Source organism: Ornithodoros turicata, chromosome 7 (assembly GCF_037126465.1).
Source record: "Ornithodoros turicata isolate Travis chromosome 7, ASM3712646v1, whole genome shotgun sequence".
Classification (NCBI taxonomy): Eukaryota; Metazoa; Arthropoda; class Arachnida; order Ixodida; family Argasidae; genus Ornithodoros; species Ornithodoros turicata.
The window spans coordinates 51,730,094-51,756,846 of record NC_088207.1 but is presented as its reverse complement, the minus strand read 5'-3'; the positions used below and the strand labels follow the sequence as shown (position 1 = coordinate 51,756,846).

The 26,753-nt window shown below is 43.6% G+C and overlaps 3 protein-coding genes across 4 annotated transcripts; 1 reads left to right on the top strand and 2 right to left on the bottom strand.

Annotated features, from left to right (window-relative positions):
* Window positions 1-1,773: 1,773 nt before the first annotated feature.
* Window positions 1,774-3,259, bottom strand: LOC135401493 (transcription initiation factor TFIID subunit 7-like). Its single transcript, XM_064633934.1, has 2 exons — window positions 2,688-3,259; window positions 1,774-2,622 (listed from the first exon to the last, which is right to left on the bottom strand). The coding sequence occupies exons 1-2, from the start codon at window positions 3,231-3,233 to the stop codon at window positions 1,885-1,887; spliced, it is 1,284 nt and encodes a 427-aa protein (XP_064490004.1). The 5' UTR covers window positions 3,234-3,259; the 3' UTR covers window positions 1,774-1,884.
* A 185-nt stretch (window positions 3,260-3,444) lies between these two features.
* On the top strand, window positions 3,445-16,934 carry LOC135401490 (rab3 GTPase-activating protein non-catalytic subunit-like). Its single transcript, XM_064633931.1, has 33 exons — window positions 3,445-3,585; window positions 3,950-4,138; window positions 4,248-4,323; window positions 4,404-4,451; window positions 4,886-4,961; window positions 5,055-5,156; window positions 5,237-5,336; window positions 5,437-5,535; window positions 6,428-6,576; window positions 6,688-6,758; window positions 7,251-7,331; window positions 7,759-7,898; window positions 8,059-8,183; window positions 8,619-8,677; window positions 8,750-8,890; window positions 8,966-9,042; window positions 9,208-9,272; window positions 10,827-10,917; window positions 10,980-11,131; window positions 11,192-11,426; window positions 12,388-12,485; window positions 12,588-12,690; window positions 12,947-13,128; window positions 13,344-13,584; window positions 13,656-13,802; window positions 14,176-14,349; window positions 14,577-14,647; window positions 14,709-14,744; window positions 14,817-14,891; window positions 15,093-15,317; window positions 15,428-15,721; window positions 16,416-16,568; window positions 16,636-16,934. Exons 1-33 carry the CDS (start codon window positions 3,498-3,500, stop codon window positions 16,792-16,794), a joined length of 4,122 nt encoding a protein of 1,373 aa, XP_064490001.1. The 5' UTR covers window positions 3,445-3,497; the 3' UTR covers window positions 16,795-16,934.
* Window positions 16,935-16,945: 11 nt separating this feature from the next.
* LOC135401492 (isoleucine--tRNA ligase, mitochondrial-like) lies at window positions 16,946-24,958 on the bottom strand. 2 transcript variants are annotated; one of them, XM_064633932.1, is made up of 23 exons: window positions 24,661-24,958; window positions 24,458-24,580; window positions 24,210-24,357; window positions 23,270-23,418; window positions 23,139-23,188; window positions 23,032-23,079; window positions 22,883-22,944; window positions 22,538-22,628; window positions 22,235-22,350; window positions 21,707-21,879; window positions 21,262-21,498; window positions 20,832-20,986; window positions 20,265-20,367; window positions 20,099-20,192; window positions 19,902-20,007; window positions 19,734-19,836; window positions 18,914-19,042; window positions 18,688-18,819; window positions 18,505-18,611; window positions 17,932-18,080; window positions 17,633-17,823; window positions 17,354-17,495; window positions 16,946-17,272 (listed from the first exon to the last, which is right to left on the bottom strand). In XM_064633932.1, the coding sequence occupies exons 1-23, from the start codon at window positions 24,841-24,843 to the stop codon at window positions 17,127-17,129; spliced, it is 2,937 nt and encodes a 978-aa protein (XP_064490002.1). In that variant the 5' UTR covers window positions 24,844-24,958; the 3' UTR covers window positions 16,946-17,126. The 2 variants fall into 2 exon arrangements, with proteins under 2 accessions (XP_064490002.1, XP_064490003.1); XM_064633933.1 differs by lacking the exons at window positions 24,458-24,580; window positions 24,661-24,958 and having other exon boundaries at window positions 23,032-23,092; window positions 24,210-24,302.
* Between the last annotated feature and the right edge of the window lie 1,795 nt (window positions 24,959-26,753).

The following is a 26,753-nucleotide window of genomic DNA, read 5'->3' as shown; positions in this document are numbered from 1 at the left end:
GATGTCGTCATAATATGAATTTTTATTGATTGTCTATTTATTGATTGCGCCGAATGGACCTGTTTTACACTCTAGGCGTATCCTAGCGACTGTCCAGCGAAACAGGATCAGCGCGCACCAAACCACAGCCGGCCTGCACCGGCCAGAGCAGCCGGCGCCATATTGGCGCCATCTATCGAATATGTTGGGAACCTTCTTCGGCGCCGTTAGGGTCACAGACCATGCGCAGAAGCGTTGTGAAAAAGGTCTGACAAATTAGTCTTCCCCTCGCGTCATTGTAGTAGGATATAGCACTCCTTTCCAAGTTTCTCCGCTCCGCATATTGCTCCTTGCTCCGTTCAACTGAATTCCTGGAGACTGATTTTGTTTTGATGATGGTGATTGGAGTGTTCCATCGCCATAGGTGAGACCCTATTGCTCGAGGTAGTTTGCTGAAAATGGGAGCCTCACTGTGCTCACCAAGCTTTGACAAGAATAGGGCCCCAGTTGGAGGTAGATATGCTACCCTGGAGTCCAGCGGCCTTCAAAGGTATTTCCGCCCGGTCAAGTACGGTTATTTCAAGTATTTCTGTGCAAGTATACCATTCGATGGTGCCGCATTCATTACCAAGTACACATGTGCTACTTGCGGCACGGTTGTCTGGAGTCCCCTGTATGTAGCTCTACAGCCCATATTTTCATGACTGCCCTCGGAAACGTTGTTCCAATATTGTATTGTATTGTAAGACCATTGCTGCACGTGCTTATTACTCAAAATAAATGATCTTCCAACACCTGGACATTTGAGATGAGATAAACCACGGGGTTCTGATACAGCAACGGACGCTCGCCTTTTGAGTTTCAAACCCACTTCCTTTCTTTTCTACTTCTTTTTTGAATAGCAAGCCGACTTCTGTCTGGCTGACCTTTCCCCACTTCGCATTGACGCGCGCCGCCCGAAACGCGATGATGACGATGCCAATTGAGCGGGTTACGTCTCGGATCTGCATAAAATGCAACGCGAACACGCTTCACTCGCGAATTTTTGCAGCTGCCATGCTCTCGTCCACAATATTGACGTGAAATTACGCCTACGGAGGTGTTTCACCTAGTTCAGTAATATTCGAAGTTGTTTTGAATGTTAGCATAACTACCAACCTGCTCGTACTTAGGTACTTAGTTTTACGCAGCAGAGAGACAAGGACAAAGCACCAGACCTGAAGGTTGCGCACTCATAACTAAATGTTTATTGTTGACACACTCAAATAGCAAAATTCCATGACGTAGGCATATATCTTGATATTTGCTATTTAAGTGTGTCAACAATAAAAATTTCCTTTCCTTTAGTTGTGACTATGCAGCCTTCCTCTCTGGTTCTTTCTGTCCTTGTCTCTCAGCTGCGCAAAACTTTTAAGTATGACTTACCAACTACCCCCGTTTCTCTACCTTAGTCTACTCGTACTTCCACATTTTCTCTCTCACGTTTCATCCCGCAGCCAAGACAGCTCTTTTTCCTATGTGTTATTATTTGCATTTGTCTTAGTACTTAAATATTTTGAGAAGGGTTCTATGGGATCTTTACATGGGGGGGATTTCCCTTGTTTCCCTCTCCCAAATGCACTACCAAAGGTACAATTTGGGGGGGAGGGGGTTGAACTCCTCCACCCAGCTATGCCACTGCCACTGTATGCCAGCCTAATGTACGATAACATAAAGGCAGATGTCACTTTGGCAACATATTTTCCTAAGGCAGACTTCTGAAATAATAGTCACACTAGAGAATGGCAAACAATGTGGTGTAACAATGGTTTCATACTCATTTATTAAATACTGTACATATTTACAAAGAAGCAATTGTCCATAGCAGTTAAGTAACATGTCTACAGCACCATACGGAGCACCACATTACTGGTGTAACAACGAAACTATTTCATCATACTCCCTTTGTTTCTCATTCTGCTCCATCTTCAGAGCATTTATGATATTCTGGAACCTTTGCTTGAGAGCTTGATTCTCTAGGGATGCGACTTCCAACTCCTGCGCTTGCCTCCTGTCCTGCAGCTGCATTATCTCACGCTCTAACTGAGACAGGCGGTCCAGTAACGCAGTGTTGTCTTGCTCGGGTTCATCCATTTCTTCGTCCAAGTCTTTCCTCATAAAACTGTCTTCAAGAACTTTCGTAGGTTCCGGATCTTCTTCGACTGGTCCTCCAAAGTTGGGATCGTCAGCATACTGTTCGACTAGGGAATTTGTTGCAGCTGCCGTTGCCGCACTGGTTGTGGCCATCTTGCTCGAGGTTGCCAGCATTCCTTTCTGGAATTCAGTGACTATATCGGACTTTAAGCTGTCCTGCTTTCTCGATGGGTTTCCCTTGTTTGATAAGTCGTCGTCACCAGCAGAATCGACTATCACATCGTCCTCGTCCGAGCTGCTCAGTGCTTCACCAAACAAGTCGTGCTCGCCGACGTCCATGCTCTGAGAGTTGCTGTTTAGAAGGGCACTGACGGATGGTGATCCGAAGCTTCCACTCACTTGAGGTTCTACGCCCTGGCCGTTTTTCCCATCGTTCTTTTCATCTTCGGCATTAACCACTTCGTAGCGAATGCCAATTGCTTCGTTGTCCATGCGAAATAGACGCTTAACCTATTTGGGGAAAAACGTACAGTAGAGTTTTACAGGATAACAAACACCAATCCTGCTTAGCTTACCTCTTTTTCAATCTCCGGGAAATCGACGTACTTTTTCTTCAGCGTTTTTCTGAATCGACGCTTCCTCACGTTCTTTAGTGAAGGCGTTATGCCATGTGGATGCTGGTACTTTTTGTCCTTGTTATCCTTCTTGTCTTTCTTTTTTGGCGATTCTTCATCGTCAGTCTTGGGCAGGTCATCCTCTTCCTTGCATATCATCATTTGGGAAATGTCAGCGGTTTTATAAAACGTCTTCTTGTCTAATGTTTTATGCGACTCTATGATTGATGGTAGATCTACCACTCGTGCTGACAGTGCCCATTTGTCAAACCTCACTGTGCCGTGTCTGTTATCAGGTTCTAGTTGGATTGTGAGGCGGTCTTTGAGGTTCATAACGCCCGACCTTACCGCAGCTCGCAGGTGAGCCGCAACTGGTGCTGGCAAGCGCAGAATGAACTGGCTTTCTAGCTCTACAGGACCTTCGTCTTTGCCCTTCTTTGCATCTCCTTCACCCATAACTTTTTCACTATCCTTCCGGGCAGGGAACTTGAAATGAATCCCCGACATTTTGGATTTTGCGATTGCCCCGCCACCGCGGCTATTGTTATAACTCCTAACGCATATGTTCTAAGTAAATACCCAATGCATGTCAGTAGAATTAGCCTATAAGGCTCAATTTTATTTGATCTGAAATTTATTTTGACATACAGTTGATTGCTACAAAAAAGTGCATTCTAGCGATTCTAGCAGACCGTTCCCTGTCGGCCATTGTAAGCACTAATAATAATGGTAGATTGTGCGGTGTTATGAAAATTTTCTCCCTCCGTGAAAATGTCATGTCAGTTAATTAGAATTTGTTACATTGGCGACGTACAGTCTGTGAAGCGTACTTTGTTTCCTCAAGAAAATGACAATGAAGGTGAATTATATTTTACAATATCCACTTCACCTCCAGTCAGCTGGTTCAAAACTTGCAGACGATCAGCTCCATCCATTTCGCTTGCTTCGGGCATAACGGACTTCATTGCAAAGTAGTCATGTTGTCGTTGCGCTTAATGAGAGTGGTAAAGATCATGAACTGATAAATAAAACGCCTGTGCGGTCTCTCATGCTTTATTTCAACTGCATGTAGAACCTGCGTCGACTGTTGATCTGAGAATACTACTCATACGCTGTTCAACTTCGACACTTTTTCTCCTTTCTGTCCAATATATACCCATGTGCAGCACTCGCTGAAATCAAGCTCAATGCTCACTCCTAATATATAGCACTGGCATTTCTAGGTGCTGTGTCGTCCAATCAAGTCCACGACTCTTGGGATTGGCCTGTCGGCGAAGAACCGCAAGAAAATTCAACGCACGAAAAGAAGAAACAAGAAAGCAACAAATGGCTGCAAGAATGTATAACATCGATGTCGCCCGCTGCAGATGTAATGGCACTTGGCCGCAAACAAAATGCTGTCTTCCTCACTGGTAAAGAATATTGGTCAGCTTAAATTAAGAAAAAGATGGGGGATACTTCTGTGTGCCGCACACATGCGCGAAATGCCAGAAACAAGTAATACGTTATTCCACTTTGCAGCAAAAGCAGGCATTGGCGAAGATGACAGCTCCAAGTATGAAATGTCGTATCATGGCTGTTTGCGAGAAGATACCGGGTGAGAACTAGTTGTTTTGACAGCTGCGTCAAGCGTGTGTTTCCCCTACCTTTTGCTGATTCTTGCACGTTTTTTTATAGAGATGAGATTACTGCGCTGCTGTGCCTACCCCTTAGCTCCCAGAAGAGGTGAGTGATGTGATGGTACACAGCGTTCTTTCTTCATTGTGAATGAATGAAGTCCGTCAGAATGCATAACCATGGAAATCATTTGTAGATAGTTTCCTATAGTACCAGACAATTACATTTTTGTTGCAACGACTTGCTTGCATCAGTCGCTGATCTTTGCTGTAAAAAATAACAGCAATTGCACAGATTTTTGTTGAGCAAAAAATATCCTCTTGATTAAATCAAGAGCGTTAACTGGACTACTCTATTAAGAAACTTCAGCGCAGAAAGTTCCGTGGACATCTTTCTTCCAGACAATTAGTTCTTTTTTTTTTTTGTCAAAGCTGTCATTTCATTTTTTTTCACCGTTTTAAGAGAATGCTCGTCTTACTGACAGCAGACACTCTTTTACGCATAATATTCTAACAGAACTTCCCTTTGTTCAAATGCCGCAGAAGCTATCAAGGATCTCCGGACTGGACATGCATCATTGTGGGCTTCAAATCTGGCAACATCCAAATTTACACAGATGTGGGTGAATAAAATGGTCTTTTTGTACTGACCGCTTCGCGAGAACGAACGCAGCATAAAGTATAAAGTGCGTGTTGCCGCGTGCATTTCCAGGACGGCCGACCCTTGCTCACTCAACTCCTGCATGAGGAGCCGGTGTTAAACCTGAAATGTCGAACTTACGAGCCACCACGTTTCAGCGGATTCAGCGAACAGGTTGCCAGAAAAACAACTACTATATTCACGCAGCTGAACATTTTCTTGCAATTTGACAAACGTGTGTCCCTCCCTTTCAGCCAGATGAACTGTACGTCATCTATCCTCAAGCTGTGGTATGCGTTGAAGGCTTTGGCTTGTTCCAGACTTTGAGGGCCTGCAGGAATCAGTTAGCGAGAGGTATTGGACAAAAAAACAAAAAAAACTCCAACACATGCTCCTTGCATCGGTGTTAACGTGCATTATGAAAGGGCAATACGCATTATTTGTACGTGTGCAGCCGCTGCTGGGAATTGGAACTCTGTGACGCCGCCTCCTCTTAGCTATAAGAAGTGGGGACAGCAGGACATAAAGGATGTTCAAGACTGTGAACTGGCAGGTGAGCTTACCATCACTCACACGCCATCAGCCCCCGATTTATGGACGGTTAATGTTATTTAAAAAATTGCCGAAAACAAAAATCAGCGGAAGAGCATGAAAGTACAGGAATGATAGGAAATGCACTGTGATGATGGGACTATGCTTATTTTTGAAGATACACTTTGTAATAATCAGCTGCACTAACATTTATCCTGTGTCAATCTTGCCTATGAGAGACGTAGCTGTTTATTTATTTATTTATTTCTGCATACTGTCAACCCACCTAAGAGTCTAACAGGTGTGGGCATCAATATCATCACACTAGAGCATGCGGACAATAATACGCAACATAATGCAATGCAACCTGAAACGTATGTTGAACATACATAAGCTTACAGTTTAGTGTATGCACAACACAATTATGCAATATAAATACACTACATTTTGACTTAGACAAGAAAGGCTTATCTTCTTGGCAAAAGTTTTTGTATCATCGCATTGTACTACATCCTCTGGGTGCTTGTTCCTGTCTTCTATTGTGCAGGGAACGAATGAGTACTTGAATGCATTACATATTACGTGTTTGAAAGGGTTTTACTGTTTTATTGTATGGCACGCTTAATGAGGGATACTTTGGTTTTTGTATATACAGTAGTTACCTATATTGAATAGAAGCTGTTTATGCTTGGTTGGTGGAAGCCGATGGAAAAATAACTCTCGTTTATTTTGCGTATCATTGAGAGCGTCTCCAGGTTAGCTTGTTTTAATAGGGCAGTGACTGATTGTAGTTGGAGTAAATAAACTGCCATTTTATCGCCATTTATAAATATAAATTGGGATTTTAATATAGTGCCCGACTCATTTTTCTGGTCCTCAAAGTACTTTTACTAATGTAGCCTTTGCTTTTTCAGGCACTTCACTGCCAACACTGTTTGACCAGATGGCACTAGAATCCATCCGAAAATCTCAAGGCAGGACGTTCCGCACTTCCGTATCTGCTTCTAGTCTTTTAATGGCAGCTGGCTCAGATCCGTACTTAGGTTTTTACTATGCCAAAGAGGTACTGGTCAGTTACTCAGTGTAGGGTGTTACACAGACAGTTGCTTTACTGTATGCTACGAGAGTTGGATACGAATACGTGGTGTTGAAAGCGTGATTTTTATACGTTTAGGGCAGCATACAGCCGCTGCTTTCTGATGTTGCCATGGCTGTGGCCTTGCGGTTGAAGAGCTTCATCTCAGAGTGAGTTTTTCTGATGATTGTTTCTGTTTTGAACCAGTGCTGTAAAATTATCTGTAATGGGAAGTCCATGAGCTAATACAGGTGCGAGGCAGGCACGCAGAAAAGAAAGACCTGCCCTCCGAGGTTGGCCATGGTGTATTTGCCCTATTTGCACTTGCCCTCTGTGCCTTCGTACCTTCAGCGAACACCTTTATTGTACCATTCACAGAAAATCGGATGCTGTAATCCATATGTCAGGCTATGTGAGCTGTATAAAAAAAGGAATATTGGTCTTCCATGTTCCTCCTCTTGACTGCAGCTGACAAAAAACTGGCAACTTTTTCGTCAGCTGCCACATTTCAGATTGTTTATTTCGGCGTTGGGTAGGCTTAAATGTTGGGTTTCCTTCTAAAATGTGGGCTGCCTGTAAGCTTTCTAATGCCCGAATTTTATGTAACCCGTGTCTAACCACAATTTAACACAATTTCGTCGTCTTATTATTATTCATACCAGGAACTTTCTAGGAATGAGAAAAAATGCAGCTGATGAAAATAAAGCAGCTCCCATAGAACCAGCAACACAGGTTCCTCTAAGGTAATATTTTTTCTTTGTTCTGTTGTTATCGCCATATTCATGGTAATGTGATATCCATCCACTAATGTATAGCTGCGCATGAACTTTCACAAAATGGCTGGCCAAAATCACAGTTTTAGAAGCACAATGATACAACAGCTGTTGAACGACTCTCCATTAATTCGCTGAAGGATATTTCAACTAGCAGCTCCAAAGCAGCCCACTGACCGTCCTTTTGAATTACCTTGAAAGTATCATCAGGCTCTACGATTTCACCGTTCAATGAAAGATGGAACTGTGCTCCTTGATATATTCACAATTACTTTGTTCACTATAGCTGTGTAATCGCCTCCATCAACGACCATTGTAACAAAGCCCAATTTACGTTTATTGTTATGCCGAGGCCTGTAATAAACAAGCTCAACTGCGATTGGCAAACCCTTTCTAGGTTTGGCGTTTACGATCGTCATCGGCACGGCAGTGCCATCTATATGTCTCCAAACAAGAATCATGTTGCTGTCACAGACAGTGTGGGTAGAATCATCCTCTTTGACGTATTCAAGGGTGTAGCCACACGGATTTGGAAAGGTATCGTATTGTTTGTGTTGCATTAGTGGAGCTTCTAACCCATTAGAACAAACTATTGCGAGATGTTGTTCAATCTTGCTGCACAAACTGGTCGGCTGTGTGAGTGAATATATATATCGACTTTATAGGTTATATAGGCTTTATAATATTGACTCTATAGGTTATCGTGACGCCGAATGTGGCTGGATCGAGGTGGACGACACCACTCCAGAGACCCGCGTTAATGGTGTACCCAGGAGAGTTCAGTTTTTGATCATCTATGCTCAGCGCTGGGGAATTCTGGAGGTAATACACTTTCATTTCATTTAATTTCATTTTATTACCCTCAATTGCAAGTGCTTTTGCCTGAGAGTATTCAGGTGCTTTGCCGTTTTAAAGGGACCGTCCGAAAGCAAATGAAAGTTTTAAAAAAATGCTGTCCCGTGCTTCGTTCTTGTGCTTCGAGTCATTGTGCAAAATATTTCGATTCAATTCACAACGAGTTATTTATATAATTGAGTTTTATAGTAAGCACTTTGATTTTTTATTCTGCCACGCAATCAGACCATCAGTTAACAACAAAGTTCACTGATTACTGCTTATCATATCTCAAAACAGTCCTTAATTACCCCTTATGGCGTGAATGTGTAGTTTACACATTGCCTCTAGAAGTAGCTTAGAGTCCAATATGTGCAACTCTCCAGATTGGCCCTTTAAAGCACATTCACTCAATGCCTGCAGATTTGGTGTCCTCACCAGTCCTCCAGGGTTGCCGCTTTTGATGTGGGCAAGACTGGCAGGTACAGTGTTTCTTTCGTAAATCGGAATGCAAAGGAAATCTCCGTAATTTAGAAAAAAATCCATTTTACCAGGTTATTGTTCAACAACTACACTCTGATAGGGCTGAACAATGTGCTGGCACGGACGGTTCGAACGAATACGTATCCCTGCTGTTTCCTGACCCCTGATGGGAAGCTGTACACAATAGTTGTACCCTTCCACAGGGTTCTTAGGTGAGCCGTCGAAGCTGCAAATATCCTGGCCGAAGCTCGCCCTAACTCGTGCCTTACTTTTTCTCTCGTGCAAAGTGAACGAAACAGAGCCAGAGACTTCCAGCTACTGAACGAAATCCAGGAATTCCTCAAAAGAGGAAGCAGTGATCAAGGTGGGTTTATCTGTCAGTCTTTTGGCTTTTTTTGAATATTGTCTGTATTCTGGGAGAATGTAATGTTGAGGTTTGCAAGATTGGTAATCTAAGCTGTAATGTTTCACTTTGTCTCTACATGAACAAAATGTGCGCATACTTAACGGTTGCACGTGGTACTTACAGAACAGATGATAGAAAAGATGACCAATGTATTTTTGGATATGAAAGCGCCAAATATGCAACTGCAGGTAAGGCAAGTCAAGATAAGTGTGATATGGGTGGTCAGTGCATTTCTTTAACTGATCACGTTGTTCCCCTTATCACTATAAAAATGCACAATTCTATTAAATATTTTACAGTGAAACCCGCGTATAACGATATTGACGGTAATCGCGAATTCCATCGTTATACGGGCTACATCGTTAAACGAGGGCTGACCTAAATAGCGCGTCCCCGAAAAGTCGCGCGCCACCCCGCGTGTAGCAAAAAAGAGCAGCACTACACGTTACCATTCCGCAAGTCGGCTTCACCTAACGCCTGCGTGCTTTAGGAGAAGCTCACTTTAGAACACTGTCGCGCAACTCGTGGTTGGAAAGCACGTGCTAAGCCTTTTGAATCATCTCGCGAATTTGAGCAGCATTGGCCAAATACGGAGACATAAAAGTGTTACCACCTACCTCTTTCACTGACAGTATTGGAAAATGAACAGTCTTGCCTCAATTTTTATTTTGGTTTAATTCTTTTGATGTGAATTTCGGATGATACGAATTTTTTCCGCTACCCCGTGAGATTCGTAGCATCGAGACTCTACTGTATCTTATCGCGGCGAAAATCGCCGCGTGGTTACGCGCACGGGACAGCGTCCAACATCGTTATACGAGTACTCGGAACCGCGGTCTCTATCGCTATACGCGGGTCGTTTCCCCATAGAACCAATGTATATTTTGACGGTAAAATCATGAACCATCGTTTTACGAGGGATATCGTTATACGCGATATCGTTATCCGCGGGTTTTACTGTATTATCTTCGTGTCCCTTAGCTCAGACTTGCTGTGTAAATCTGCAGTCTGGAAGACACGAAGTAGGGGATAGCAAAAAACGTTTTTTGATGCTTCTAACCAGCAAGCACTGGCTGTGGAGGCTTTTGAAGATTATAAGTAGAGCATGATGTTGTCGGAAAATATTTTTTTCTAAATTAGGGGTTAAAAATTCGGTAGATAAGCATATGCTCTAAATTCATGCAAATTCGGGTGGAAAAAACTTGCGTTATGCTAAATTCGGGATCGGTTAGTCAAACTAACTTTACTCTTTTGGTACATACGGTGATGTGAACTGAATTTGCTGCCAAACCAGTTAGTGTTTGTTCCTACAGACGTCTCAGTGAGGGCAATTTGCCGGGTAAAAATCGGGTTTTGCCCTAAGGAGGCATCCTTCAATTTGAAAAGAATCAGGTTAAACTTTTAAACTTCGGGCTCTCATTATAAGGGAGTTCACAATCCAGCCTTTGCAACTACATCAAATTCACTTCTACTTCCCCAGTGTTTTGGAAGATACGACAGCACTTACAGTGAATACAGTGAAACGTATACCACCCCTGGGAATAATTTTGGATGAAACAACACTTGCTGTGGTCGTGTACCACAGCAAGTGTTGTTTCATAAGGGAACCATCCTCCTTTTCGTCTTTTTTTTTTCTTCAATTTTTTCTCTCCTCTTACATTTGGTTCCTACCTTTATGGCTGCTTTTTTGACTGGAGTCCCGCGGATAAGCCACCTGCAGTGCCCCCATGACCTCTTTGCAGGGCTTGGAGAGGGTCGCATCTTCTCCCGACGTCTCTCCAAAGGTTCTCAAAAGCGTCACAGATGTTTTGGAGAATAGATTGAAAGAGCAGGGTATGTTCTCCCTCCATCCTCAGCCGTTGAATGAGGATTTATACTCCTGCGCTTTTCCGCAGAGGAGGAGCAGCTCAGTTATGACTCCAGGGTACTCCTTCAGTCGTGTACACGTCTGAGCCAGCTACGCCACTTATATGAAGCTATCCAGCAAGAGCGCAAGAACGATACCTCAGTCCAAGATGGGAGCATCAGCTCTGCACTCGTTCCCGAGGCACGTATTTGAGGATTGCATGATTTTGTTTTTGGCACTGAAATCCGTGCCTTTGCGTAGGTCCTCGCAAGCGAGCTCAAGCTGCCGACCGATGTGGTCTTCAAGCTACTTTCCCGAGTAATATTTTATAAACCCCTGTGGCTGTCACACCAGAGGAAAGTCACTTTTAAAGACGAGGCCATGACGCTCGACAAGTTCCTGGGTCATTTCGAACTCTTCAAAAGTAATTTGGAGAAAGAAGGAGCGGGACCTTTGCCCATTGCCACAAAATCGGGAATAAACACCCATGTCCTTGGTGAGGAGCACTGTACATTTTTCTTTCAGTTGTTGCACGAGGGTTCACAGCAAGTGGGTTCTTGTCGCAATTATTTATTGTGATTATTAATGTGCAATTATAATTAGAGCCTGAAGTTTTCGGGAAATATTTTTTTGTAAATTTGGGGGGTATGAATCGGGTAAATAAACGTGTACACTAAATTCATGTGAATTCGGGTAAAAAGACTCCCCGTATGCTAAATTCGGGGATAAATCGGGCTCAGTTACTCAAACTAATTGTAGTGGTTTGGTACAAACGGTGATGTAACTGCATTTGCTGCCAAAAAAGCAAGTTAATGCATTCTACAGACATCCCAGTGAGGGGAATTTGCCGGGTAAAAATCGGGTTTCACCCTAAAGGGTGAACCTTCAATTCGGGGTGCTATTTCGGGGAAGAATCGGGTAAAACCCTAAAACTTCAGGCTCTAATTATAATACATTCTATAAACTGGAGCATCGTAGAAGTCTTGTGGTGTGTTGTCTACGCAGTATACTTTTGCTGTTGACTATTATTGAGTACTCTTGTTGTGAGATATGAGTACAGTGGACTCCTAATTGGGCAGAGTTACCCAAACATCAAATTAAACAAAAATTATGTCCAATGACATAAACAACAAGAATTGGATGAGGCAGACCACAATTAGGGACAACACAGACACATATGCTTCAAACACCCAGAACGCCCATTGAGGTTGTTTGAATTATGTCCAGTTACATAAAATGCCAGTATTATTTGAATGCCCTTTGGGTGCTGTCCTTATATGAAATGTAGACCTCCGAAACCACACAGACTGCTTTCATGTTTGCATTATGAAACTTTTTTTTGTCCGTAGAAATGTATGAGTGATCTCTAGGACCTTTGAGCAAGAATTAATTGAAGCCCATTGTTAACAAAATCTCTACGATATATTGTGACATGTCATTGTTCTTCTGTCGTGAAGGTCGTTACCTGTTCTCTGCGGCCATTGAGACAGACAAGAACCATTCATCGATACAAGACGTAATCGCAAGAACTGGTATCACACCAGCTGTTCTTGCTGTAAGTGTTGTTCAGTGCTCTTTTGCATTGCATAAGACAATGTTGTTGTTGTTTTCTCGCTTTTGTTTTTGTCTTTCTTCATGTTCTTATTTTTCATCCCAGGAATCTTTGGTGCAGTACTGGCTCTCAGAAGAACTGACTCTTGGACAATGGAGTTATTGGCTGGCCTTCCATAGGCTTTTGAAATTTATCTCTTTGTTAGAAGGTAGGAACATATTTGTCTCTCAATAGGATTAGAAGTTTGTTGTTGTTAGGTGTCATGATCTTCCAGCTGTGCATCACTATCGTGATTGTGATGAAGGAACCTTCAAAACGACCATCAGAGAAGTGCACATACATGCAGCACATGTTGTGTCTGCTCCTATCTGCACAGTGCTTGTTCATTCCCACTTATCAGCTCACCTGTGCCTTGTACCATTAATCATTATTCTGGTCCTAATTGCACATACATCATTTTCCAGGTGATGAAGCATCATTCACTGCAGCGTCTCCCACTTCTATGTGGTGGCAGAGCATTCGGAACATGCTAGCTGCATCTCCCAATGTTCTAGCTTCTTGCGTGGGAGTCGCCATTGGACAATCAGTGTCATCCTCCTTTCTCAAAAGGCCACAGGAAGGGGAAGCAGCTGAAGCACATCTAAAAGTGAGTTGTATTCGTGTGTCAATGCAGGTCATGCATCTTAAATGGCATTAGAGAGACCAAAAAGGACAATTATATTTGCTGGTATTAGCCCTTTTTACTGAGGGGCTGTATTAAAAGAACCTGAGATGGACACCTTACTCAATTTGTCTCGAACAAAGTTAATGCATTCTCCCCATCAAATTTCAACCATGGCGCCTCGTGTACTTGACGTGCAGGAACCGGGAAAGTCACTCTCCGGTAGCGGCGACCGGGATGATCCAGTGATTATTGGTGATGAAGGAGAGGAGGAACAAGGCTGGGAGCCAGTTGTGATAGAGTTTGACCACTGGGAAACGCTGCTGAAGAAATTGAAGGATGTGTTAGCGCTAAGCACTTTGCTGAAATGTGCAGTTGAGGAGAACAAGACTCCAGCTCGTAAGGAGATCTCGCTGTCTTTTCTGCTGGCCAGTGGTCAAGGTAACGTTGTCCATCTTGTTGCCCTTGGCAGGGAAGCACTCTTTATTAACCAGGCTTATTCGCATCATCAGGGGTTGTTACGGAACTCGTGGCAGCATGGGCGTGCGATATTGGCCTGTCTCCCGAAGGTGTGGCACTACTGACTAAGTTGGAGGTCGACCCGATCAAGACCATTGAGCCGTCATCTCACGGAGTAGTAAAGCAGGAAGAGTTGAACTGTAAGTTGTTGAAGCATGAGGCTAAATTTTGTTTGTCTTAAAGGAGCAATGAAAATGACGCGTAGCATTGCTCGAGACAGTGCTTCATTCATCGAGCATTCTAACAGGGGCTACCGTGCACAATATTTCCGCTATACGTGACTTATCACTGCACAATCAAAGATCTCGCATACGTACTCAGGTGAGCTCGGACCATCGTTGTGGTTGTGCAAGATCGCGCGTTATTTCTGGCGCTATACGCCGCAGCCAAAAACAAAATATTTATGGATGCGGCCTTCACTGCTCCTTTAAGAGTGCAGAATATTTGTATCATGATTTTATGACACATGCGCTGTTGTTGCCCAGTAATTTCGAGTCTCTTACTTCCGTCCAGTTTTGTTTTGGAAGCTGCGAAGAAGATTTACCCGATCGCTAGAGACGGACTCCTTGTTGGCTAACTGTGCGTGGGAGCACTTAGTCAGGTGGGATAAAGACCGCAGTAAAGTGTGCCATCTCTCCCGTGCCATTGACTTCCTGTCAGATGTTTCGAGTGTCATTCTCAAGAATGGTGAGGCTCTTACTTTTCTAGGTACTACAGATGCACCGTACCTACCTCGAATAAAGCTGCACTTTGGCAGCATGTGAACAAGTTGACTATACCTGTCAGTGCAGTATTCCCGTAAGCAGGGCCAGCTCCCATGTTCACAAAACGAACGCAAATGCTGGTGGAAGCTTGCCTTATAGATGCCTAGGCCTACGGGGAGCATTGGAAATCAAAATCTGCTTTCCCTGCAGGTGTGGGATGCATTATGTGGAAAACATTTGTTCAAAAGCGGTTTGAAGCGTTGGCTCTCCTGATGGAAAAGGTAATGTACCGTTGGACAGGTAATGTGATAGTAAATTAGAGCTCAATATTTGCCCGTACAGGTGGGAAAGACTCCTAAGGACCGGCTGTGCCGAAGGGTATGTGTGTACAGTGGTGTGTAGGTGAATGATTTTGAGCAACTCTCTCAAGTTTCCGTGTTGTCATGGCAGGATGTGGAAATCAGCGATATCCACCTGGAGGAGTTTGTAAACTTTTGCCGCCGTCTTCTGGAAACAATTATGGAGGTAAGCAACAGATTCACTTCTACGGTATATCAGAATGCTTCACCGAATTTACCAAATTCAAATAATTCAAATTTTGGATTCAGAACATCTCCTAGTTTAATTTTCCAGATTCTGGAAAACATGTTTTCCCAAAGAAATCTGGCCCTAATAATTGATACGTGGAGACATTAAATATTCTTTGCCTTATATGCTTGTGTTCAGGCTGCTGTTGGTCCTGAAGTTGAAGCTCTGCCAGTACTTCCACTAGACCCCCTGTGGCACGGGCACGAGTGTCAAGGCCCACAGCCGCTTGTGGCTCACGCCATCAGTCAACAGACTCCAAACTATGCTATAGTGAGGCTCCATCATCAGCTGGCTGTCGTCATCTCCGCAATCATCTGCTTCCGACAGCGATCAGTGCGCCCTCTGTCCTTCTTTAACTCCAGTGTGAGTTCACAATCTCTCGCGGTGCTGTCCAGAAAATGGCAGCGTACGGATGCATTGGCACAGACCTGGACCATGACGCAGGTGCTTATTAGCGCCCGTTTACTTTCCAGTCTCGAAGAGCTTTCTTTCACGACCTGCATTACCCATTGACTCCTTCTGCGTTGAGTCTCCAGCAGCAGGGAGATTCGAAGAGTGCATCCCCTTGTGGACGTTTCATTCTGCACTGCGTTACGGATATTGCGCAATCCATACCCGACCACACAGCTCACGCACCCCAACAGGCATCTGCCTGGTTTGGACGCCTTATTGACCTCTGTGAGGCTTGGAAGGTAGACACTGATGTGGTGAGAAGACATTATGTCTGCGAGCTGTATTCAGGAGGACACGACACCCTAGCAGAGGAGGTACGAACGCTTTGTCTACTGAATAGGGACCTACACGTAGCAAAATTTCGGAGAGAGCATAAAAAGCAGCAAGGCGTGTGTACATGCTCACATATTTTGTACTGTCACATAATTAGGGTCTGAGGATTTCTGGAAATATTTTTTGCGAAAATGGGGGGGGGGGAATCGTGTTGAAAACAGCATCTCCCAATGCATTTTCCCGAGATGAAATGAAATGCAATATAGCATATGCTGAAGGGCACTCCTTAGGGGGGCATTAGCGAACTCCTAAGGCAATGTCTTAATTAACTTTCAATAATTCACTTTGTAATTATAAACGCTACAAACTTGTCCCAATGAGAACATCTGGTTCCTTCGGTCACCTGATACCGGAGCAGTTTTCAGAAAGAAAAAAAATCAGTTCGATAGACGTCTGCAAAAAGTTCGTAAAGGAACACCATTTTTTTCCTCTTTATTTTGTTCATTGCGCATCTTCAGAAACGTGTCTTTCCTTCACCGCCAATGTGAGAGGGTGACGGAGCACACTGTCTTATGCTTGCACCTCAGAGCACTATCTGTACTTATGTTTGGTGTACGTGTGGCTCACACAGGCACTTAATGCCAAGCATTCGAGACATGCAATGATGCAAATAATACGGTGGCACTTGTACATTGTGAGGGTACGACTTGGCAACACTTGTGCATCTCTTAACAGGTGGCATCATCTGTAAACAACAGAGCCCTGCTGGGATCGCAACTGTTGTTAATCGCTGGACAACGCATAAAGCACCGCATTATGGGTGATTCAGACCCACACGTCAAGTTGGCAGGGCTGCCAACAGATCTCAGTGCATGGCTGCAAACATTGGTGAGCATTCGAAAAAAATGTGTTTTACAACCTCATTTACACTGGTCTATCCACTATCCATATCTAGGATGTAAACGTGCTGCGATCCCGCAATCCTCCTCCGATCGAGACTGTGACGCTAATCACGAGGGTGATCAACCTGATCCAAGACAATCACAGCGATCAGAAGTTGGCCGTAGCACTGTATGAAGTGGCCATGGAGATCTGTTCCAATGTGGCTTCCTGACATTGATGTGGACACTCATTTTACCTATTCTTGCAGCAAAAATGGCACACGTGATGTATGATAACTGACTTTTGTCTACTTGCTTTTAGCCATATGTACATAACTGAAGTTTCTAATATAAATTGAAGAGATGAAATGGCGCCGGTTGTAGTTTTTTTTTTTTTTTCCCCTTCTTTTATTTGCGGTCCTCACTTCGAGCCAATGTTCACTTCACAAAACTGTAGTAGCACAGACTTTCCTCAACAAGGGGAACTTCTAGGTATAAATCAAACAGTATCGACATGTAGAATGAAGACGCTGTCACGGAAGTTGAAAGTTTCTGGCACACTGCCTCAGCATACTTGCAGTGACAACCGGTATTCCTCCAGCACTTCTTCGCACCTTTTGCAGAGATGTCCAACACTCGGGGAAATGTGCCTTCTGCAACGGCCACACAGCGCGTACGTTGTGGGCAGTGCCGTTACTTGTAAGCCTGTCTCTGAAATTGGAGCACAAGTGGAACACATCATTAGTCCAGCGCTGCTCTGGTGTACTCCAGACTGTCCCGAGTCTAACACACCTTCATCGAGCACGACAGTATCACTGTTGCTGCCCTGACCCTTTGCTTGTGGCGGCTCCAGACAAGTTGCGAATCTCACAGATGCCACTTGTAGTATATCAGTCAATCCAGAGTGAATGGCTACTTCTTCCACTTGAAGCTTCTGTGGGAATATAATAAGTACAGAGTCGGAGAGTTATCACACCGGAGTTTTTAAATGGCGCGATGCCGAAGACACTGCGGAGTCCTCCTTGCCCCGTGGCATTAATTACTGCTGTACATTAGCTTTCCGGTACTCACGTGTATGATGTTCAATTGAGGAGAGTTTTCACGTGCAGAAATGATGACATCATGTTGCCTCGAATTGGAACCGGTTATCTTATTCACAGCCTCCCTCAGTCCCCAAAGAGGTTCTCTCAGTGCGTCAAAGTGCTTCTCTTCCCAGTGACTTGGCAGGCGTTGCCATCTTCGTCTGAAGAGTCCTGTCTTAGCTTGGTGGGTCAAAGTTGGACATGGTCCCGTTAATGCACGTTGCGGAGCACACATACCACCAAATCTCAAGAATGCGCCAAGCACAATGTATCTGTTACGACACGTACCACACTTATTTTCGGGATGATGCAGAAACACTTCTTCACATAGGTGTGGCAACACTGGCGCAATTAAACGTGCCAGGACATCCAGGGTATGGCTCAGTACAGTCTGACAGGATCGTCTCGTCAACGAGTTTGAGGCATCGCAGTAAAGCCTACAACATTTAAATCAAAGAATCGCAATTATTGAAAAGGCACCAACAGTGGGATGATCTACTACTACGCTACCTGAAACGTTTAACGATACGTAAAAGTCAGCAAGCGTAGCAACTACGTGCTTAGCATACCATAAAGCCCTTAACGGTTGCTACTTTCGAGGCACTTCAAGAATGAATTTACACTTCAAATACTCTTCTGCAATCAAAGCAGGAGCATTGAGTTCAGTTGTGAAAAGCCTTGGTATAGTAGCACACTGCTGCATAGATCATAAGGCAATCCACTAGTACCGTTGGGGAAATCATTAAGCAGCCTGCAATGACCTCTTTTCATCCGCAAGTACAGGGCTTTAGCAGCTGGTCTACGCTTAGGGATTCATACATGTTCCCTCAATTTGAAATTGTGAATATTAGCTTCACTTACCTGTCCTTAACAGCTTGAAAATAGAACGAAGATGCTTCATTTACTACAAAATTCATAATTTGTGAACACGCGTGATTGTACTGGAGGTCTTCATACCGTGATGTGACCTAAGGGAAATGTACCATCATCCAATATACGACATGCGATGGTTACACTAACGAGATTATTCTGGAAAATACTGACTTTCAAATTAAAATCGTACAGCAGGTGTAGCATGAATTGGTCAACTGGCAGGAGATCTTCGTAGGAACATAAATGCATCTCATGTGAGAAATCTTGAAGGGCACCAAGGCAGAATCTCAGTGTGTTTCTTAACTGTCGCAGAGAAAGGGTGGTGCGTTATTCTGAAGGTCAAATGCATTGTCTATACGGGTGCATACGGTCTATACGGGTCCATACGGGTACATACTTTTGAAACGCTGGCATGGCACTCACTAAATATATGCTGTGCCACAGTAACATTCTCGTTGTCGCTTGCATGACTTGCTACCCACCAACGTAGCACGTCCACTCCGTACGCCGGTTCCAGTTTAGGGTCCTAGTTGCGCCAAACGTGAGCCTGGTTAGTAAGATTGTTTAAATAGCACTAATAGCATACCTTGCAGGCACATCCTACCAGTTGCAGTTTTGTAACAGAGTTTTTTAAACTGCACTGTGGTGTCCAGTGCAAGGAATATGCAACAACAGAAGCAAACTGTGCAGTCTGAATACACTAAAATAATACATAGATGTTTCGATTCATGTGGAACTGATTTTGCTTTTTCAATTGGTGCCTGCTGTCCTGCCTGCCTGCCTGTGGGAGGGTGTTTTGTCCCACTTTGGCTGCAACAACGAATGCGGAAGGATTCGGCTAAACAGCGGATTTCGACTTCCACATAGCCCTCTCTCGGCTCACATCTTTCCTCGATCTAGCCAATTGAACTGCATAGAATGTAGGCTAAAGAGCCATTCCCCATGGTGGAAGCCATGTCAAAAGCTGCCTCAGAAGGAGCATGATCTTGGTTTAAGTATCAGTCAGGCTTATCAGGGTGTGTTCAGGGCACAAAAGAAAATCATGGCAGTGATCTTTCTTCAAACATGTTACCGATGGAAGAGGCAAAGTGACCAAATATATCGCCTGCTTATCGGCTCCTTTTATACTACAAACTCTTACCAAAAATAACTGGAAGCATAACAGTTATAATTTTTACAACGCTGATGGTAGCTTAACTGAGGGATCTGGATCATACCTTTCCACCATTCATTACCGTATGTGGATCAGTTACATTTCCGAGAGACTTTGACATCTTCCTCCCCTCAGAGTCCAGTGTAAAACCATGGAGGAAAATATGTCTGCAAAAAGTGTGAGATGCTGAACAAGGGTGCAAACAAGCATGACATGTCACGAGCGCTCTTACTTGTAAGGTGCTTGGTTCCGAAGTGCCACGCTTGTTATGAGGGATGATTGGAACCATCCCCTGATTTGATCACCGCCTTCAAGATAGATGTCTGCCTGTTTCGACTCTGCAGTTATTAATTTAAGGGTAGCATTATTCACTTTCTTGTAATGCTTTAAGCCGTAAACAATACAACATTTTGCAACGGCAATATTTACCAGGGAGAACCATCTTCCAGCTAAGACCACTATCCAGCCAGATATCCATTATGTCGCATCCTTTTTCTATCTTCTCGTCGGCCGCCAATTTGAGCTGTCAAGTTATATATGGGGTTATTGTGAAGTTGCCATGCATGTTTTGAGATTCAGGAAGTTCATTACATACATCATCACGTATCTCCTGTGTCACGAGCTTATCCATTGGAGCTGTCCACCAAATATCACTTCCTTCTTGCAAGACAAGAGTACATAAGTGGTCCACAAATTTCCTGCAAAATATACCTACTGATATCCAAAACAGCACTTCAATGCAACCTGTGCACCATGGAATTTTTTGGTCATTCATGCTCAATGCTCACAAAACGTCTTGCAACGCTCTTCAATAATATGCAATTTATCACTTTGGTTAGGAATTATTTGTCGTTATAGTTCAAATGGGTACTAGGGCACTATTGTTGCTCATTGCCAGAAGTAGGTGAGCAAGGGTCTGGTAAAGGCATTCCTGTCCTTTTCCCTCAAGCACCCCCCACCCCCCTCACATGGTGGTATGTATTAAATATCCATTCATAGATATGTACATATCTTTACACTTCTTTGGAAAAAGCATGTATTCTCAAACAGCTCCTAGCCCTAGTGACCAAAAACCGAAACGCACAATGACATCCACAGTAACACTTCATTTAACTTTGTTGACAAACCACTACACGATTAATGGATCTGAACTTTGTCATGCCTTGATGTGAGCGCAGTCTTGTCCCTAAAAAGCACCGGGATGGGAACTCCCCAGTAGCGTTGTCTCGAAATGCACCAGTGTGGCCTTTGTTCGAGCTGGTTTACAAACATGTTCCTTGCACTCTCTGGGGTTATTTTGACGCCCTCGAGGCATTCCTGTCATGCAGAAGCAGCATGTCAATATACTTCTACGTAACAAATTTTAGCACACAGACAGTTAGCTCATATTTTAACTTTTTCTTCAAGACCCGCTGCAAAAATGTGCATTCAGATCTGTGTCGAACGTGATTTTCCTATTGTTCGCTGAAATGTGTTTAATGTGCGCATGGTTTGGATCGCTACATTTTTGTTGCGCAAACTAAAGTAACAGAAGAACACACTGAAGTATCCTTTTAAGCATTTTCAGTCACTATTACACAGCCATGACTTACTATTGCTCTTATCCTCAGCTGGTCCAGATTTATGAACCACTGACGAGAAGATCTCACAATAATTGGTTTCTTGCTGCGCCAGTCGTAGGGATAGCTGTGGGTGTATTTTCCGACGTGTTCAATCCGGTCCTCTAATAACTTCATTACCACATGGGAACCTGATCCTAAGACTTCATGGCCTGAGAGGTGCTCCCCTGCACCAGCTGTGAAGCATCCCTTTTCGTCAACCAGACACTCCTAGAATGGATGGGGGAAAAAATTCTGTTATGTCTCTCCAGCATCCCTGAAACTTAGGGTAAAAATCTGTTTACACTTTACAGTGTTTAACCCTGAAACACACGGCTCTACGTATTAATAGTTTCATGACATTCATGGTTCAAGAGTGTTGTTCAGAACAGTTTTGGCCAATATAAATGGTATGGGTGTATGAAACAAATTGCCTTACATCTAAGGGTATCTTGTGCTTCTGTGTATTTTGGTAGTCCTCCAGCCCATGGTTTGGTGCAGAGTGCACTAATCCTGTGCCTTTCTCCATGGTAACATGGTCCCCTTCTATTAGGCACTGCTCCCTTTCGGGGTGTAAAGGATGTAGATAGGTGACACCTTTCAAGAGGGCGCCTGCGCAGCAATATTCAGCAAAAAGTGAGGACTCTAGTGTTGAGGTAACTAGAACAAGGTCTCCTACGTAACAGTCAAGGCCAAAAAAATGGAACTCCGAAAAAATGAAAAGGACGGAGCACCATTGAAGCGTTTATAATCACAAGCTTTCATGTATGACACGGCACTTCTTCGGATGAAAAATCGCTGTTGCTACATTTGGCGCATATATCATGCCGCCGCTGAGAGAAGGAAACATCAGCAATGGCACTATGCTTGTGACTTCATAAATGTTTTATTTATTCTATGTCCTGTTTCATTTTTTTTTCTAATTGTAGTTTCAGTGACACAAAAATGTAGCATCATGGTAACTAACCTGGAAATTTTGTCAGAACTTTTAGTCCGTGTTTCAAATGATGCTGAGCACTGTCTACCATATCAGATGCCACAAGGAAGTACTTTCCGTGACTTTCAGATTGCACAATGCAATATCTGTCAGAAAATTGTTTCTGCTTGTAGTCATTTGCCAACAGAGAAATTCACTTCCATTTCAAGCAGACAAGGCACAAATTTACTAATATACAACCAATACAAATCAATGGTAAAGGGCAGAAAACTCCCAAGTCTGACAAGTGCAACAAAAAGTTATGATCCTACAGATAAGATGTTTGAGACCAACTCATGTTTTGGTGAGTAGCAAATTGCTTGATTTGCTGGCAGAGTCCAGGGCGTAGTCGTCCATATTAAGGCTCCAACTTGGGCATTTTTTGCTGTAAATATAGTCCATGACAGCCAAGTTGTAATGCCAGACAAGGTATGTGCCATAATGAAAACAGCACATAATGAAATACTGTTGACTGCACATTATTATGCAAACTGGTTTTTCATTGTGCACTTTGTGCACATTTTTGGAACACCTTATTCATCGCATCATTATGGGTATACTCTACACAGTATCTTTATTGTTCATTCACTGACCTGCTAAACTGACAGCTGTACAATGGTGCATAGAAAATATACTTACGCAAAATGGAGGCTAGAAAGTTTGGGACTTTTGCCAGTTGAAATGCCACAAAAATAGACCAGCTGAAAAGGTGTTTGGTATAATGTCTTCCTAGTTTCATGTGTCAGAAAGTACACATTTGTTTACAAGATTTCTAGCATTCCGATTACCTCTCGTGGGATTTGTTATACTCCAGCTCTGCCTCAGCCAGTGCTGTCCTAGAATAAATTACTGTTATGCTCGTCGGACCATCTACTGTTTGCAACCGTTCTCTTACCTGTTAGAAGGTGACCAGAATACAGGCTTATAGTCTTGAAATATGTAGCCCTGCGGACAAAGTTTAGGAAATCTAGAGCAGTTCAATTCAGAGACAGGTCAAATCGTGTGTTATAGCTGTCGGCTACCTGCCTTCTCGTAGAGTGAGAGAAAAGCCTGAAGTTGTTGTGCAACGTAACTAGGGTCATATGTCTGGTATGGTTTTGTCCAGTCTGCCATAATGCCCCAGTTTCTAAAGGAACTCATCTGTTTCTTGATAGTATTTGCAGCAAACCTTCGGGCTGTAAAGGTTTTATCTTGTTCAGTATGACTGTACAATAGTGATAACAGACGTATAAACTTGTACCTGCAAATAACACAAACTTATGCAGACATTAAGAATTTTCTTTCCTCAGCTTTGGGATTAACTTTCACCGCAAGTAGTGGGAGTGAGAACTCAATGGACCCGTTTCACAACGCGTCTGCACGTGCTCTATGACCCTGACGGCACCAGAGAGGGTTGCCTACATATTCAACAGATGGCGCCGGCTGTGTTTCGCTGGACAGCCACTAGGATACGACACGAGTGTGAAAAAGGTCCACTGCATCTTATGGTCTTGCTTGCAGAAGTCGTGTGATGTTTGTAAGTATGAAGAAGTCAATAGAATGCTGTATTGGAATGCTATACACTTGGTATTTCATGCCAGCATTTAACAAAATATTTTTTTTTAAATTCTAGTCACCCTAACAATGGAATGGGAGTGACATGACATAGCCAGTGGTGTCACTAGGGGGTGCAAGGGGTACGGCACCGGGTGACGCACCACACAAGTACCACCGTTTCCTGTTTTTCTCGGCAGCACAATGACCCAAAAATGATATGAGTTCACATGGTCATGATCACGCACATGATCATGTACTGTAATATCGTATTTGTCATGTATTGCCTGGTATGGAAAGGGATCCATTATCGATGGGGGGGGGGGGGAATGCAAGGAGTTCCCACCGGATGACGCGTACCCTAGTGATACCACTGGACATAGCCACTTTGGATGCACCCTCGACCAGTGGTACGGGGACCACTGTTTTGTACCTTTTTGGCGTACTTCAATAGGAGAATTGCTGTCTGCACTTGAAACGGCCTTAACTTCAATTGGCAGCCCATGGCAGTCCCAGCCAGGAACATAGTGAACACGATGGCCAGAGAGTGACTTGTATCTTGTTGTTATGTCTTTCAGAATCTGATGCCATAGTTTGCACACAAGTCAGAGTCATGTCAGAGAAAGTTGACAAAATTCGCAAACACTTGACATTTTATTTTTAGCATTGACTATACTGCACCTTATTAACGGCATGTCCCAAATGTGTGTCCCCATTGGCGTAAGGCGGACCATCGTGAAAGATGAATTCTGGCCCGTCGTTATTTTGTCTTTGCCAACTGTAGTGGTCAGCAAAGCAAGCAGCCTGAAAACAAAAATTTACGCGGATTTTTTCGGCGTTTTTCCGGCCTGTATAGTCTCTTCACAGAGATCTACCCTCGTTACCTTTTCGATTTCACGGTCCCTTTCGCACCTCTTGGCAAAACTGATGCGCTGAGGAAATGTAGTTTTTGGAACGAGAACTGTGTTGCTGTATGATTTTAGCCGGTAGATAGCTCTTCTTGAAGAAGGGAATAATACAGTTGATTTTTTTGTTAAATATGAGTACAGTAACATGTTTTGCGACATTTATAATAGCGGAAAGGTTATATGATGCAATCCTGAGTGGCCGAAATATGTACAAAATTTGCCGCACGCATATCGCATGGGCGCCGCCATTAAATTTCGCTGATGGCAGTCGCTGTCGGCTGTCGTTTTGGCAGGGAGTTTCGATTACATGTTGTTCCGATTCACTACATAAAGCTAGGGCAGGCTTGTACGAGACACACATAAGAAGTATATTACTTAGGTTACTGAGAGTACGAGACAAATTTTACCTAAATAGAGTGCTACACACTCAACCTTGAAAAGTATTTGAGTAGAATACTAAGTACTCGCAAAATTGAACCGCATGATTCTATGTGACGTAGTTTTTTTATTATTATTATTATTATTAAAATTCAATGACACGTTTTCTGGGACACCCTGTCGACGAAATTCGTTAGACGACAGATGCGGATTGGTCACTAGGACGACGAAATTTCCGTTGTGTCGCTGCCCTGCCGCGCAATGGTTGGGTGGAGGGTTTCGGTTTTAGGCGGATATATTTTCCGAAATTCGGTGGAAATAAAAAACCCTGATTTTTCGGACAACTAGAAACGGCGGTTTCCGGCGATAACTTTTCTGATGTTTCCACCCAAGGGGAAAATCGGCAAAAAAAGAAAAAGCATTTCAACACCTTTATTACTTGAGAACCAATAGCCTTTTACAACTTGAACTTATTATATAAAAGACCGTCATGTACATATTCAACCTCGCTCGCAAGACATGGCACATCGCTCTTTTCTGTGAAATATACTTAGAAAATGTTGCTCAGAGGTTATGTTCGTACAGCCCCAGTTAGCACCTTTGTATCCCCTATATTCCCCTGCAAAACTAGTGTCTCAGTGGTGGTATTCTGGGACCGGTCCGGCCAAATTGCTGAGCCTAGTGGCGGCGGTTATTTGTTTTCTCCGAAGGCACGAACAATTTCTCGCCGAACCGTTTTCGGTGGTTTTCGGTAAATACCGAGAACCGGCCGAAACCCTACCGTATAAGGACGGATGCGGAATGGGATTGTACCGGCCATTTTCTTTCTTGTGCCACAACGATTTGGGAAATACAAACCTTCGTTATAACGAACTCAACGGGACAGGGAAAAGTTCGATATAAGCGGCAATTCAATAACAGCGGAAGTGTCACATAGAAACAGTGGCAGTATAGCCTTGGAAGTTTGCGGAAACACCGCGGACGCTTCTCATGCAGTCGGACAAACCTTGGTCGTGAGCACCTTGGTAGCTTGATAATTTATGCGGAAAACAAAGATAGTGGGAGTGAGAGGGAAACACACACACACACACGCAATCTGAGTTTGCCGTATGTGCTGCTTACCGGCTCGCCTTTCGCACTAAGCGGACACTTCGAATTATCGGGTTCGAAACACGTGCATTTCGGTCGACACAGCGCAAGACTTCGAATAAAGCGATAATACATATTTTCTTTAATGTACTTCGTTACAAGGATGTATGCGTATGATATCTTCTTATTTGTTTCTGTTTTACGAAATCTCCAACACAGATTTCCCGTTGGAGAGAGCAGCCAACCAAGTAAGCAAAAGGAAGATATTCTTCGGACTACGTCACCGGCTTCTTTGGAATTCTATAGACCTGTATACTACGTACATCAGAACTCGCGCTGCGCCACGCGGGAAAGCACACCTTGCGTAAGATGCACTATGAGACATTGGACATTCCTGGGAGTTGCAAGCCATGACGCCCACGCACGTCTTCGCCCCGTCTGGACGACGGCAAAATTTGCGTAAACATTCGCCCTAGCCTACTTTCGTAACGTGCAGCATTGGCAACCAACTCGACCTTGCGACGAGAAAGTGGGAGATGTTTTCATTGACTTTTTCCATAAACATACTTACCTCGGCATTTCATAATGGAAACTGCTCCAAG